This window comes from Cucurbita moschata, unplaced genomic scaffold (genome assembly GCF_002738365.1).
Source record: "Cucurbita moschata cultivar Rifu unplaced genomic scaffold, Cmos_1.0 Cmo_Scf00017, whole genome shotgun sequence".
Lineage (NCBI taxonomy): Eukaryota > Viridiplantae > Streptophyta > Magnoliopsida > Cucurbitales > Cucurbitaceae > Cucurbita > Cucurbita moschata.
The window spans coordinates 724,223-739,117 of NW_019268533.1; the positions used below are offsets into that span (position 1 = coordinate 724,223).

The 14,895-nt window shown below is 35.8% G+C and overlaps 3 protein-coding genes across 3 annotated transcripts; 1 reads left to right on the forward strand and 2 right to left on the reverse strand.

Moving 5' to 3' along the window:
* Positions 1–654: 654 nt before the first annotated feature.
* On the forward strand, positions 655–3,034 carry LOC111455511 (O-acyltransferase WSD1-like). Its single transcript, XM_023097228.1, has 4 exons — positions 655–837; positions 944–1,510; positions 2,235–2,591; positions 2,673–3,034. The coding sequence occupies exons 1-4, from the start codon at positions 655–657 to the stop codon at positions 2,958–2,960; spliced, it is 1,395 nt and encodes a 464-aa protein (XP_022952996.1). The 3' UTR covers positions 2,961–3,034.
* On the reverse strand, positions 3,004–6,016 carry LOC111455512 (O-acyltransferase WSD1-like). Its single transcript, XM_023097229.1, has 6 exons — positions 5,834–6,016; positions 4,660–5,244; positions 4,230–4,586; positions 4,006–4,143; positions 3,141–3,283; positions 3,004–3,061 (listed from the first exon to the last, which is right to left on the reverse strand). Exons 1-6 carry the CDS (start codon positions 6,014–6,016, stop codon positions 3,004–3,006), a joined length of 1,464 nt encoding a protein of 487 aa, XP_022952997.1.
* Positions 6,017–7,379: 1,363 nt separating this feature from the next.
* On the reverse strand, positions 7,380–9,834 carry LOC111455273. Its single transcript, XM_023096873.1, has 4 exons — positions 9,777–9,834; positions 8,368–8,625; positions 8,058–8,283; positions 7,380–7,946 (listed from the first exon to the last, which is right to left on the reverse strand). Exons 2-4 carry the CDS (start codon positions 8,596–8,598, stop codon positions 7,519–7,521), a joined length of 885 nt encoding a protein of 294 aa, XP_022952641.1. The 5' UTR covers positions 8,599–8,625; positions 9,777–9,834; the 3' UTR covers positions 7,380–7,518.
* Positions 9,835–14,895: the final 5,061 nt, after the last annotated feature.

The following is a 14,895-nucleotide window of genomic DNA, read 5'->3' on the forward strand; positions in this document are numbered from 1 at the left end:
CCAAGCCCAATCAACCTCACAATTTTAAAACACGTCTATTAAGGAGAGATTTGCACACTTTTATAAAAAATGTTTTATTTGGTTTCGCTCTCGGATGCCACAAAAATGAAATTGTATTTGAAATTTTATTTGTTTGTTTATAGAAGAGACATACTCTTAAATTCTCAACCAAAATTTCAAAATTTACAACTGACCACACAACTTTAAAATTTTCTATCCTCATCCTAGCTGCAAAATGCATTTAAGTTGCCTTTATTAGCTGCAAAATGCATTTAAGTTGCCTTTATTGTGAATGTGAAATAATATTCCTTGTTCCCTCTTTTCCGAGATTTTAACCGTTCAAAAACGTATCAATTATCGTTAAACTAGTCTAATCCAATCTTTTACACGAACGTTTTTTTTTAATTTCTCTTCTCCATTTTCTACCAATCATTGGTACATTCAATAAGACATACAAAAGTCGTTCTGATACCTGTTAATATGATCAGTAAACCCCATTTATTTCAAAGAAATAGTGGTTTTTACTGGAATGAAACTTATCGTTTATTTGAAAATTCGTACCCGATTAAAGAACTATATATATATATATATATATATATTTAGTATAGAAGTTTGGTTGGGTAAAATAAGAGTCTGAAATCTAGAGCATTGGCGATGGAGATGAAGGAAGATGAGTTGCTTCAACCAGTCAGCCCCACTGCACAGTCCATGAACAGCTTTGTACGCTCCATTTCTCTTATTGCTGTTTTGGAATTTGAAATTGCCATTGATGAACACAAATTTATGTCCTTCGCTAAGGATCTCATCCATCTCAACCCGCTCTTTACTTCTATTATGGTACTCTCTCAACCTCCTTACTTTTACTTCTATTAAGACTCTCGATCCGATATCGTGTTAAATTATAAGCTTAGTCTTTCGATTTTGGTTCGTCTTTTGAAATCAGGTGAATGACGTAAATGGGGAGAGAAAATGGAAGAAAGTTGAAGTGAATATTGAAGAGCATATTATTGTGCATACTCCACCCTCCAACTTGTCACTTCAACTCTTCGATGCTTATTTCAATGAATATATGACGAATTACGCTCTACAAGAGTTGCCTCAAAATAAACCGTTGTGGGAAATTCATATCATCAACTGTCCAACCAATAATGCAGCTGGAAACCTAGTTTTCAAGATTCACCATTCACTTGGCGATGGCTATTCTTTGATGGGTGTTCTTATTTCCAGCATGACAAGAGCACATGATCCTTCTCTTCCTTTAACTTTTCCTTCAAGGAAAGTTAAGTTAGAGCAATCAGGGCACATTCTAGGTCGTGTGTACCAGTTTTTGTTGTCATCTATGAATACTGTGTTGGATTTTGGTGGGAACATGATGAAAAGCAGTGTCCTTGAAGACCACTTGACACCCATAAGATCTGGCGGTGATGGTGTGGAGTTTAGAACATTTGCAATACGAACAATCACATTCTCTCTTCATCACATCAAGAAAATCAAAGCTAAACTCGGAGTGGTATGATTTCCACGGCCTTAGTCCACTGTTAATAGATATTTTCTATTTTGGCTCATTACGTCTACTAGTAGATCCCACGTCGGTTGGTTGGAGAGAGGAACGAATCCTTATAAGGATGTGATAATCTCTACCTAGTATAGGTGTTTTAAAACGATGTAAAAATCTCTGCCTAGTAGAGGTGTTTTAAAACCGTGAGTGTAACAACTCAAACCCACCACTGACAAATATTGTTCTCTATGGACTTTTCTTTCGGGCTTCTACTCAAGGTTTTTAAACCCATCCAGGGAGAAGTTTTCACACCCTTACAAAGAATGTTTGGTTCTCCTCCCAACCAATGTGGAATCTCACAATCCACCCCCTGCAGGGCCCAGCGTCCTTACTGGCACACCGCCTCGTGTCCACCCCCTCGGGGCTCAGCCTCCTCGCTGGCACATCGCTCGGTGTTTGGCTCTGATACCATTTGTAACAGTCCAAGCCCACCACTAGTAGACATTGTCCTCTTTGGACTTTCCCTTCCAGGCTTCCCTTCGAGGTTTTAAAATGTTATAAATAATGTTTTATTCTCCTCCCCAATCGATGTGGGATCTCACATTGAGGTTGACGACGACACATAACCGGCCAAAGCAAACAATATCTATGAGTTATGGGTTTGAGCGGTTACATTTCAACTCATATAAACAACTTATCATATTCTAATTCTTCTAACGAACTAATGGTATGGTAGACGATCAACGATGTGATTACGGGAATGATCTTCTTAGGACTTCGATTATATATGCAAGAGACTCGTCCCGACTCAACCAACTCAAACTCGACAGCATTGGTTTTGATCAACACAAGGATGGTTGAAAATTACAAGTCTGTGCAAGACATGTTGAAGCCCAATAACTCAAATGCTCCATGGGGGAATCGATTTGCACTCTTGCATATAGACATCCCCAAAGCCACGGACTGTGAGCTTTCAAACCCACTCCAATTCATCAAAGCCGCACAAAAGATGATCAAGAGAAAGAGATATTCTTCAGCTGTTTTCCTTGTTGGCAAGCTAATGGAGATGATACACAAGCTGAGAGGCCCAGAGGTATGTCCACAAATACTCCTAAAACTCACCCTTTTTTAGTTTACAAGTACTAACCATGCACGCGTATGCAATTTTTGATAGGTAGCAGCCAAATTTATGTACAAGACGGCGCAAAATACAAGCTTAAGCATATCTAACATGATGGGGCCAAGGGAGAAAATGGCTATGTGTGGTCACCCAGTAAAAGGAGTCTACTTTACGGTCGTTGGTATACCTCAGAGTTTGATGATAACAGTGATAAGCTACATGGAACAGTTGAGAATTACCCTTCTAAGCGAGAAAGAATTTATAGATGAGGAGAAACTCACGTCTTGCATCGAAAAGGCTTTCGAGAACATACACGAGGCTTCCATGGAGCTTTCCATTTAGACATTATCCACTAAAGTTATGTATTTTTTTTTCTTAATGTTGGTCATGATGGTATGTACCGCATAACACCGCGTGATTTGAAAAGCATAATAGGAGTATAACTGTTCAATTAACTTATTTGAAGTACGAAATATGACAAGACAAACTCGAAGCGAACATAAATGCATAAAAAAAAAAAACATAGCTGTATCTTGTTTGATCAGCATCCTTTGGAAGGCATCTTCAACGCATGCTTTCAACTTGTGTAAATCTATGAAGCACTTCTCACCTCCAAACACAATCCTCAAGTCTCCCATGTAACTCACAATTGTTATAATTAGGCTCTACAATTCAAATTACAAACGTTAATCTCAATATTTATGAGTAATAATTATATTTAAACCTTTAAACATTATGGGATTCATATTATTTCAAAAGTTGAACGGTTAATCTCAATATTTATGAGTAATAATTATATTTAAACCTTTAAACATTATGGGATTCATATTATTTCAAAAGTTGAACGGTTCGTTTATGTAACGACCCAGATCCACCGCTAGCAGATATTGTCCTCTTTGGACTTTTCCTTTCGGGCTTTCCCTCAAGGTTAGGGGAAGGTTTCCACACCCTTATAAATGGTGGTTTGTTCTCCTCCCAACCAACGTGGGACATCACAATCCACCCCCTTCGGAGCCCAGCGTCTTCGTTGGCACTCTTTCCTTCCTCCAACCGATGTGGGACCGCCCCCAAATCCACCTCCTTTGGGACCCAGTGTCTTTACTGGCATACCGCTTCGTGTCTACCCCCTTCGGGGAACAACGAGAAGGCTGGCACATCGTCCAGAACTTGGCTCTGATACCACTTCTAACGACCCAAATCCGCCGCTAGCAGATATTGTCCTCTTTAGACTTTCCCTCAAACCTTTAAAACGCATCTGCTAGAGGAAGGTTTCCACGCCCTTATTATAAATGGATTATAAATGGTGGTTTGTTCTCCTTCCCAACCAATGTGGGACATCACAGTTTAACCTTTTTTAAACGTTTCAAAACTAGACAATAGATGATACCTGAGGCACACCAGGAACAGTGAAGTATAAGCCTTTAACTGGACGATTGACCAAAGCCATTTTCTCCGTAGGACCAATCATATTTGATATGATAGTGCTTGAATTGTTTAGCTTCCTCTTGAACAACTTTGCTCCCATCTAACACTCAAAGTACATATATAAAATTCATATCCAAGAAATCATATATACATATAAAGGTAAAAACGGGGTAAGTTTTGATTCACCTCAGGGCCTGTCACATGCTTCAACATATCAAAAACTTTAGCAGCCATGAACACAGAGAGAGGGCTTCTTTGCAACATGATGTTCTTTTTGGCTTCCTTCACAAACTCCAAAGGGGCAGTTGAAAGAGTAGAATCCATGAGTTTAGGGATTGGCACTGGCAAAAAGGCGATTCTATTTCCCCACGGTACGTCCGAGTCGGTTTTGACCATCTCTTGAACTGATTTGTAAGCCTTAGCCTTTCTCGTGTTGAGTAGAATCAATGCACTTGAATTTGCCTCCCATGAATCGGGGCTATGTTCTTGCATGTATAGTCGAATTCCCAAGAATATAATTCCCGTGATCACATCATTAACTCTCTGTTAATATATGATAGAGGTTTAAAAAAGTTTAAGAACTAAACTTATAATTTATGATATGAAAGATATATACCGCGTTGAGCTTAGTCTTGATTTGTTTGATTTGATCAAGGGAAAAGGTCATGGTGGATATGGCAATTGGCTTAACGAGTTGCATGGAATCTCCTTCATGTTTGATGGGCGTTGGATCATCTTCCACGAAAGTGTTCGCAATACTATATCCAAAGTTCGATAGGAAGTTGCGAAGAGATAAGAAAAGACAAGCTGGGAAATGGCTAAGACGACCAAAATCGTGTGCATTTTCGGGTTGTTTTGAGCGTTTTCGAGACGGGAAAGTGAGAGGAAGAGAAGGATCATCGGCTCTCTTAAGGAAACTTAAAAGGGTGTTCATAAGACAAAAGCCATCGGCTATAGAGTGATGAACCTTGAAAATTAGAGTGCATGGTGCATGGGTTGTAGGGTAGTTGAAAACGTGAATTTCCCACAAAGGAATGCTTTGAGAAAAGGGTTTGGTGGCTGTGTTTGTGGCATATTCATCAAAGTAAGCATCGTATTCATATGGTGAGAGATCCACTGGAAATTTTGGTGTATAAATGTGGTCTTCTAAGTTAACCTCAACCATCTTCCATTTTCTCTCCCCGAACCACTTTTCCTTCACCTGCACGTCAATTCTTATCGTAAAAATTAAGTTGATAGGTTACAGTAAATTTAATTTTTAATTAACATTCGTACATATATTATCCTCTTTGAACTTTCTATTTCCAAATTCCCCATTAGGGGAGAAAGTTGTACACTCTTATAAAAAAAAATGTTTCGTTCTCCTCACTAAGATTTCACTATCCACCTCCTTGGGGGCCAGCGTCCTCGCTGGCAATTGTTCCCTTCTCCAATCAGTGGGACCCCCAAATCCACCTCGCTTAGGAGTCCAGCGTCTTTGCTAGCACACCGCCTCGTGTCTACTCCTTCGAGGCTAAGCCTCCTCGCTGACACATCTCCCGGTGTCTAGCTCCAATACCATTTGTAACGGTTCAAGTCCACTGCTAGCAAATATTGTTCTCTTTGAATTTTTCCTTTCGGGGTTCCCCTTAAAATTTTTAAGACTCGTCTGGTAGGTAAAATTTCTTACCCTTCCGACATAATATGCATATCATAAAACTAAATTAAATTGCTAATATACTTAAATATATTAGGGGATGAATTACGATAAATTTAATAATATTATTAGTGGAAGAAGAGAGAAAGGGAACCATGATGGAACTGAAACGTGGGTTAGCAGGGATGAGAACATGAGTGCCAATGTTCATAGCGTGGGAGGCAGAAATTGGAGCTTCGAGTTCAATGAAACCCAGAACAGAAACACACATTGCAGAGGTGTTGAAGTATTGGCTCAAAGGGCTCATGGGAGCTGCTGAATCTTCCAAAATCTCCATTGTTTTAAAGAACAAAACAAACAAAACCTTGATTTGTGATAATAATCAACGGAATTGCTTCCCCTTTTATGGCTTAAAATTCAACTCAAGTTTGGCAGCCGCTCGTGGGCTGCAAGAACACTCCAAAATTAACATGTTTTTCACGTAGACACATGATGTTTTGATTTAACTTAAACATGTTTTTCATCGAGAAATGATGAAATTGATTTGATTAAAATTAACATGTTTTTTTGTGGAGACGTGTGTGACATTGATTTGATTTTACGTTTGAAGTCAACATTATAGGTACGTGAGTATTAACTCTTATATCTTAATGTCTTTTTATTATACAATCCTCTTGTTTGTTTATTGGAAGAATTATTTACGATATCAATATGAATACCTATTTTATTCTCTGATTAATCAATCAGTTCACTCTGTATGATGGAGTAAATGATTTGATCATCGATTTATAACAATTCGTTCATTTTTATATATAAATATAAAAAATAGAGATTCGAGTTGTCGTTAATCAATATAGTATTTCAGGTAGAACTGTAATTACAAAGACCGAAAGTATTCTCAAGTTTAAGGTAAATTGTGCGTGCATGCGTGTGTGTTGCGATTCAATAATTTGATGGCTTGGTTCGTTCATTAGTAAGTTGTCGAAAGATATTTCATAGCCCTTTTATTTCTTTAGTAGAATTGATAAGCGGCGTGAATTAATATTTATTTTATCTAAATATATTTATTTCTCAACAATTTGTGACCCTTCAATTTTTTTTGTAATGGTTAAATGTTATCTTTGAAAAAATAATCAACTAATTTATATGTGGCCTTCATTCACTATCGAACTCTAACTAAAACGTAGCCATTTGCCATCTATTTTGGTTCCTATCTCAAACTTCTTTCACCTATTGGGTCGTGAACTCTTTTAGCCTTTTGACTCTCATTCATTCGATTATGATACAGAATGGTATTTTTTAGAGAACTGTTTTTAACTCATGAGGGCGTTCCACCACTTTAATTGATATGGATCAGAGGCGATTTCCTTATCCTAAAAGATATTTGAATTTAAACTTTTATAGATAGTTAAGCTCAAAATAATAATAATAATAAATAAGTACACTCACTAAACCTACTTTTAAAAAAAAAAAAATTTGACATTAGGTATATATATGGGAAGTAAATATAATATAATTTTTTTTAGAGGTCTTGTTGGAAGGAGATATTATACCTATGATTTTTCTTTTGTTTTAAAATATAGCAAATTTATATTTTTAATTGCATTGTATTTAATTTGCTAAAAAGAACATTATATTAAAAATAGAATTGTGCAACAACTTCAATTGATTACCAAAATGGACTGTAAAGAGGATAAAAATGAATTAAAATCGGAAGTATATTATTTATATAAAATTTAAACCTACCAAATTCATAACAACTCTGGGCATTAAAAGAGGGCATAATCAATTTGATTTATGAGCACATTCTAACAAAACCTAACCCCCAAAAATTCAGCCTCAAACAACTTCGACTGCGCTGCAATGCAGGCCAGCCAAATTGTCTAGCAGATCGAATGTTAGCATCGACGCCTTCGACTTTGCCGGCCGGTCCGAGAAATTCACCGGCAGATCCGCTGACGTCTCCGCCGCCCTCTCCCTCCTCCCTAGCCACTTCGATTGCATGTATTTCTGTTTCCTCCATGGAGCCAGATGCATCTTCTTCTCCTTAGTGCACCTCTTCGCCGCCGCGCATAGGATCTTAATCAGAGACCATAATCTCTCTGATTTCCCGACGAACACCTCCGGTAATCGCATGATTAATTTGTTGTATTCTTCACTCGCTCTCGCCATCTCGAACTCTGCCCTAAAATTGAGCTCGATCACCACGCGAATTTCGCCTCTTCTCGAACTCGAATTGTCCACAACTTCCAAATACGAATGTTCGCCTGAAAATGAGGGATTCTTCCAATTAGATTCCTAATTCGATTCCATTTTTTGGTTGATTTTCAGTTCTGTTGATCGGTTAGGTCAATCATCAATTTGTTGTTTCTGTTTACCTGATGGAATGTCAGATGCGCTTTTCCATTTCGATTTGCACACCGCGCAATTGAAACTGGCGATTCGCATCCGATTACAGATCTCTCTCTGCCAGCAACTCCGGCAGCCTCCTGCCGGCGACGTCCCGCACTTACATATCGTCGACTCTATGTTCATTTCCCTCAGAATCTCCGCCGTTGCTCGGCGGATTCTCGACTCAATCGAACTCGTTCTCCGTAACGTCGCCTGAAAAATCAAATTCAACAATCAATTTACAGAAATCGCTCCTCTGTTTACGACCTAATTTAAATCATAATTACTGGATCGTACCTGAAGAAGTTCATCTTGAGAGATCCAAAACGCCCTACTCTCTTCCAAATCGCAGGAGTTTCCATCCTCTTCGTCGTCAGAGTAACCATTCCGGTCACCAGATGTCCAGTAATTTCCCGACGACATCTCACCATCCTCTAGAAATCTAAAAAAAACATCGGAAAAGCTCGCCGTTCCACACAACAAGTCATCCTCACCGGAATTCCGTACATTTACCGGGATCTTCACCATGGCTCAAAGCAGAGGTTGAAGTAGAAGTATTAAGAGGATATTTTGGCCTGATAATTAGTTAGAATATATCTCAGATATTTAGGGAGTTGTTAGTATAGATTTGATTAACCGTATATTTTATTTATTTACCAGATTTAGTTAGATATATATTTTTTCTATTTTTAGGTATTAGTTGATAGTTTGTATCCTATTTAAACGTGGTAAACCTGAATGAAGATCATACTTTCGATCCCAATTCTATTTCTATTTCTCATTCTTAACATGGTATCAGAGCACCGATCTTGATATTCTAATATCAAAGCACCGATCATGGTATTCCTAATACCCCCTTGGACTCTGAGTCCAAGGGGAGTATTAAACCTAAAGCCAAACCCTAACCAATCAGTGAAGTCTTTATCATCGTCAATCATCCAATATCAAGAATACGTTATAAGCATCTTCAAATTTCTCACCAAGCTCTAAGGTGACATATTCAAGATGTTCGTATTTTCTTTCACAGCCTCTCAAGTGATCCAAAGCACCGATCTTGGTGTCATTATCCACTAAAGCATTTATGCATGGACCAACAAGTGATCAGGGAGGATATTCACTTGTTCCAAATCAAATTAAATGGACAAGTTATCAATCCTCGAGTCAATCATTGCGGTCTATTTCCGAGTCTTGCATCTTTCTTGAAAATTCAATAATTTCTTGAAAGTCTAAAAATGCAAACCGATCAAAGGCAGCCTACTTCTGAGTCTTGCATCTTTCTTGAAAATTCAATAATTTCTTGAAAGTCTAAAAATGCAAACCAATCAAAGGCGGTCTATTTTTTGACAGATATTTTCATTACTGGGAAGACAAGAGTGAAAGACAACTTGGGTGTTATTGACTACCGTAAAGACAAGTTAAAGACAAGTTGGACGTGATTAACCTACACTCTCCAACTTGAGGGGGAGTATTAAGAGGATATTTTGGCCTGATAATTAGTTAGAATATATCTCAGATATTTAGGGAGTTGTTAGTATAGATTTGATTAACCGTATATTTTATTTATTTACCAGATTTAGTTAGATATATATTTTTTCTATTTTTAGGTATTAGTTGATAGTTTGTATCCTATTTAAACGTGGTAAACCTGAATGAAGATCATACTTTCGATCCCAATTCTATTTCTATTTCTCATTCTTAACAAGAAGCTTGATTCACGTGTTTTTGGAATTCGAATGAAATTTCCAATAGGAAAATTGAAATTATTTATAGCAAAATTTTCGGGTCGGGTTGACCCATACAAGCTGATAAACGAGCCGCCGCGTCAAAGATAATGCCGGGTCCACTGCATTGTGGATTAGACAGCTAATTCCACGTCAGCTGAACTAATTGCCATGCTGCAATATTATTACAAAATAGTTCGGATAACTCTCGCATAATCCATTTTCTTTTAATTAGTCAAAAAAAACAAACCAATTCTAATTAGCTAAACCTTTTTTTCTTTTATTTTTTGTCTTCATCCTATCCAAAACTTACCCTTTATCTGATAATAGAATGCATAAAAAAATTGGAAAATGGAAACTGTTTCAAAAAGATTTGTCTGAATCACAAGTGAAACGTGGCAACATTCAGCAATCTGGCCCAGTTATCGACGACAGCTGGCAGTATAGGCGACACGTGGATTTGTGTGTAAGCGTTGATGTGTGAGCTTTATCCAAACTCAGCGTGGGGTCCCTTTCTTTTCCCTTCGTCCAAACAGAACACTCATTGGTTTTTGGAAACAAATTTGTACGCCAACCAGAGGATAATTCACCCAATTGTTGTTTATTTTAATAAATTAATTATAATATCTTTCAATATGTGCACTAATAAGTAAATATCAGCGTGATTTCAAAGCATACTAATACGAGACAGATGTTTGACAATCAAATATTAGATAGAAAAATAAAATAACAATTAAAATTAGATTAAGTTAAACCTAATTAACCTTAATTGGGTATAACTTTGTATGATACAATTATTTATACAATTTTATTTAATTTCATACTTTTTTTTATTATTTATTATTCAGTTATTCTTAAAAATAATTTGTAAGTTGAAATTTTGTTTAGCCATTTTTATTAAAGGTTAATTTTTAATAATAATAAAAAATTAATAAATGACTCCAATAACTTAAACTAACCCAGTACAACAAAATTATGGTTTTGTTGGATTGAATTCATTATTTAATAAATGTTATTTGAGTTAAAAACATTTACGAGTTAAATAATTAAGTTGAATCTAAAAAATGTCTCAATCTATATCTACCAACATCTAAATAACAGTTATAATTATGTTTATCCTTAATTTAGAGACTAAAGTACATATTTTACGAACATCAATGACGACAACAATAATTTAGAAATTTATATTAAAACGAACTTTAAATATTAAATTCCTTATAATATTTAATTAGAAAATATGTTTCAAAGAATAAGTTCTCCAAGGGTATTAAAAAAAATATCACAAAATCATCTAAAATGGAAATTTTTATTTCTTTTTAAAATTTTTGTGGCTATAATACATTTTCATATCAGAAACCTTTTAAAATAATTTGTAAACAATTAATTATGAAATTAAAATATATTTTTTTAAATCATTAGCTAAAATGAATATTTTTAAAATGTGGATATGAAATACAAATTGAAAGTACATGAAAAATCGACCTAGTATGTTTCTGACCATCCATGTACTTTTTTCCCTGAAAAAAACATGTACTTTTTAACGTATAATAAGGTTATGGGTAAAGTTGAGGGGTAATATTGTCATTTCCGGTACTACATTATTGTTTTTGTCTTTTTGCCACCGGTCTCCTTGTCACAAGGGAACCAATCACGCAAACACTAAATCCATTTTATTTTTATTTTTTAAAATATTTCATCCTTTTCTCATAGGCTGACGTGGCCGTCATCAAAACCTTCGACCTGCTGGGAAGCCAAGACAATTATCCCCGACATATTATTCTATAAATTAAATTTCCATAAACTCCAATTTTCATAAGATTTTGACTCATAGAATTTGTGTCAAATTAATTCATAATTTCAAAATTAAATTTCAATATTAATGGATTATAAATATAAGAAAAAGAACAAAACAAAACAAATACAGTTTCAATAGATCCTCCGCACGCTGGATATACCTCTTATGTATGTTTTTCTCAAGGCGGGAACAAAATTACAGGGGAAAACCCACTCGACCTGCTTCCTGACTGTTAAAAGCTCAAAGAAATTCTTTTATTCAAGAGAGAATGGAAAGCGAATCAAATCCGTTTTGTTCTTAGTTTGGTTCGAGCTTCATTCGATCTTATTTGTAGTTAGGAAGGCGGAAAGAGTCTATGGACATTAATGAACCATCATTGATGGACGATGTATATTATGTATGATATTCGACTCAGACTTCCTCTAAAAGTTAGAACTGAATTTTACAATGCCATCCTAAGATAAATGGTAATTCTGTAGGATGAGAATGCAGTAAATTGGTAAAAGAAATAAGGTTAATAAAAGGGTAAAAAAAGAAAGTTGAAGTGTTTTCCTTATAAAATTTAATGTGATATACACTTCCAAACAGGTAAAATTGGGCCAAAAAAGGAAAGAGATAATTATATATATAAGTAAAAAGTCAATGATTTTAAAATTTCTTCCTAATTTGTTCACTCTTCAATAGAAAGTTAATAAATTTTAAAATTTTAAAAAAATTACCAAAATTTTATAATTACCCTCTAAATCTTAATTTAAATTTTTTTTTTTATAAAAAAATTTAAATTTGAATTAAAAGTATTCAATTATGAAATAAAATATTATAGCATAGTATTAAACAAATGAAAACGTTTTTTTGTATGGCTACCGAACACAATTAAAAATTGATAATACGAAGCTGATTAATAATTAACATTTGAATCATTCATACTATAATTAGATTATTATTATTTAGCATATAATATAATAAGATATTAGTTATAACAACCTACATACCTATCTCCTATTCATTTCTTTTTCAACAACTCTTTGCATTCATATTGAAAAAGACCGAAGGAAAAGCATCGGACACGTGTTCGAGACCTAGCTCAAAGCACCTTGGTAAGTACCAAGTGTGGCCTAAATTCGAGCTTGATATAAATTTTTGAAAGAAATGGGAAAGTATAAATTATTTTTATTAATTTGAATAATTAATAATTTTAAAAATATTATCAAAATAATACCAAATTAATATAATTATGATACAGACATGAGTCATGCTCCTATTTAAATGGGGGGAAAATCTTATCCATTTCGATGTGGGTCTCATAAAATAATGAGAGTAGGCCTACAAATTAGTGAAAGCATGTGGGATTTGGGGATATGGGATAAGCTTGAATCACTTTGGAGCAAATATAACTTTATATAAAAGTAGTGGCTAAATCAATAGAAAATAATGCCGTTTCACGTTTTCAACCTTTTGCTTTTTTTTCTTTGATATTTTATCTCCATATCTCAAAGCCCTAATCACAATTATCATTTATTTTTTAATTACGAGTTAATTATGATTAATGACCCTCGTGTGTATTTTTTTTTTTTTTATAGGATTCATATTCATTTAAAAACATTTAATTAAATTGATCATATACTTGCAAGTTTCGAAATTAATATCAAATTTTAATTTACAATTTCAAGACTACAATTTAGCTTTGGCCTTTTCTTCAATGAGATGAGCTCATTGCATTTAATTCGATCGCTATCATTCAACTCAAATAAGTCAAATCCCTTCGATCAGTTAATTTGGGTGGTCGTCCCACCCTTATCCAGATTATCACGTTGGTACAGGCCCATAAGCTCCATGCAGTAGAAACACTTCTATAAAAAACACGGACCAGTTTTTTAATTTTTCATAGACCAATATAAGCTCGTAAACTCAATAAGTATGCCCATTTCCATACCAAAAACAAACTGTAGGCCCACTTATACACAAAAATGGGCCAGTTTTTGCTTTTTATAGAACAATACAGGCCATATAGTAGGCCCATTAATATAAAAAAAAGTAGGCCCACATCTAACCAACATGGGCCAGTATTTTTGCTTTTCACAGCACAATGCAGGCCCGTTAACTTGATCTAGTCGGCCCACTGGGCCAGTTTTTGTTCGTCATAGCCCAACAAAGGCCGTTCACTCGATATACTAGGCCCATTTGTATAAAAAACGTAAGGCCACTTCTATCCAACATGGGCCAGTTTTTTGCTTTTCACAGCTCAATACAGGCCCGTTAACTTGATCTAGTAGGCCCACTTGGCCACTTTCTGTTTTTCGTGGCCCAACAGAAGCCCGTTCGCTTGATATACTAGGCCCATTTCTATAAAAAACATAAGGCCCACTTCTATCCAACATCGACCAATTTTTGCTTTTCTCAGCCCAATACAGGCCCGTTGATTTGGTATAGCAGGTCCATTGGGCCAGTTTTGCTTTTCGTAGCCCAATACTGGCCCGTTAACTAAATATAGTAGGCAAATTTCTATAAAAACAAAATTGTAGGCCCACTTCCATCCACATCGGCCAGTCTTTTGCTTTTCGCAGCCCAATACAGGCCCGTTAACTTGATACTGTAGGCCCATTGGGCCAGATTCTCCTTTTCGTAGCCCAATACTGGCCCTTAATTCGATATAGTAGGCCCATTTCTATAAAAACAAAATTGTGGGCCCATATCCATAAAAAACCGTAGGCCCACTTCTAAAAAACATGGGCCAGTTTTTTGCTTTTCACATCCCAATACAGGCCCGTTAACTTGATATAGTAGACCCATTGGGCCAGTTTTTGCTTTTCGTAGCCCAATACAGGCCCGTTAACTCGATATAGTAGGCCCATTTCTATAAAAAAAAGTAGGCCCACTTCTATCTAATATGGGATCGGTTTTGCATTTAATGGCCCAATACAGGCCCGTTGACTCGATATAGTAGGCCCGTTTCTATGAAAATAGTAGGCCCACTTCAATCCAATATGGGCCAGTTTTTGCATTTCATAGCCGAATACAGGCCCGTTAATTTGATATATTAGGCCCATTGGGCCAGTTTTATTTCATAGCTCAGCACAGGCCCGTTAACGTGATATAGCAGGCCCATTGGGCTAGTTTGTACTTTTCATAGCCCAGTACAGGCCCGGTAACTCGATATAGTAGGCCCATTTTTATATAAAAAAGTAGGCCCACTTCTATCCAAAAATGGGCCAGTTTTTGTTTTTCACAGCAAATACAGGCCCGTTTACTTGATATAGTAGGCCCATTTGTATAAAAAACCGTAGGCCCACTTTTACCCAACATGGACCA

Coding starts and splice junctions, on each gene's coding strand:
- LOC111455511 (XM_023097228.1), top strand. CDS start 655: ATGGAGATGAAGGAAGATGAGTTGCTTCAACCAGTCAGCCCCACTGCA. Junction 838..943: donor CGCTCTTTACTTCTATTATG/GTACTCTCTCAA, acceptor TTTTGAAATCAG/GTGAATGACGTAAATGGGGA. Junction 1,511..2,234: donor TCAAAGCTAAACTCGGAGTG/GTATGATTTCCA, acceptor ATGGTATGGTAG/ACGATCAACGATGTGATTAC.
- LOC111455512 (XM_023097229.1), bottom strand. CDS start 6,016: ATGGAGATTTTGGAAGATTCAGCAGCTCCCATGAGCCCTTTGAGCCAA. Junction 5,245..5,833: donor CACGTTTCAGTTCCATCATG/GTTCCCTTTCTC, acceptor ATTGACGTGCAG/GTGAAGGAAAAGTGGTTCGG. Junction 4,144..4,229: donor AGCATGTGACAGGCCCTGAG/GTGAATCAAAAC, acceptor TTTGAGTGTTAG/ATGGGAGCAAAGTTGTTCAA.
- LOC111455273 (XM_023096873.1), bottom strand. CDS start 8,598: ATGGTGAAGATCCCGGTAAATGTACGGAATTCCGGTGAGGATGACTTG. Junction 8,284..8,367: donor CTCAAGATGAACTTCTTCAG/GTACGATCCAGT, acceptor TTGATTTTTCAG/GCGACGTTACGGAGAACGAG. Junction 7,947..8,057: donor CGCATCTGACATTCCATCAG/GTAAACAGAAAC, acceptor CCTCATTTTCAG/GCGAACATTCGTATTTGGAA.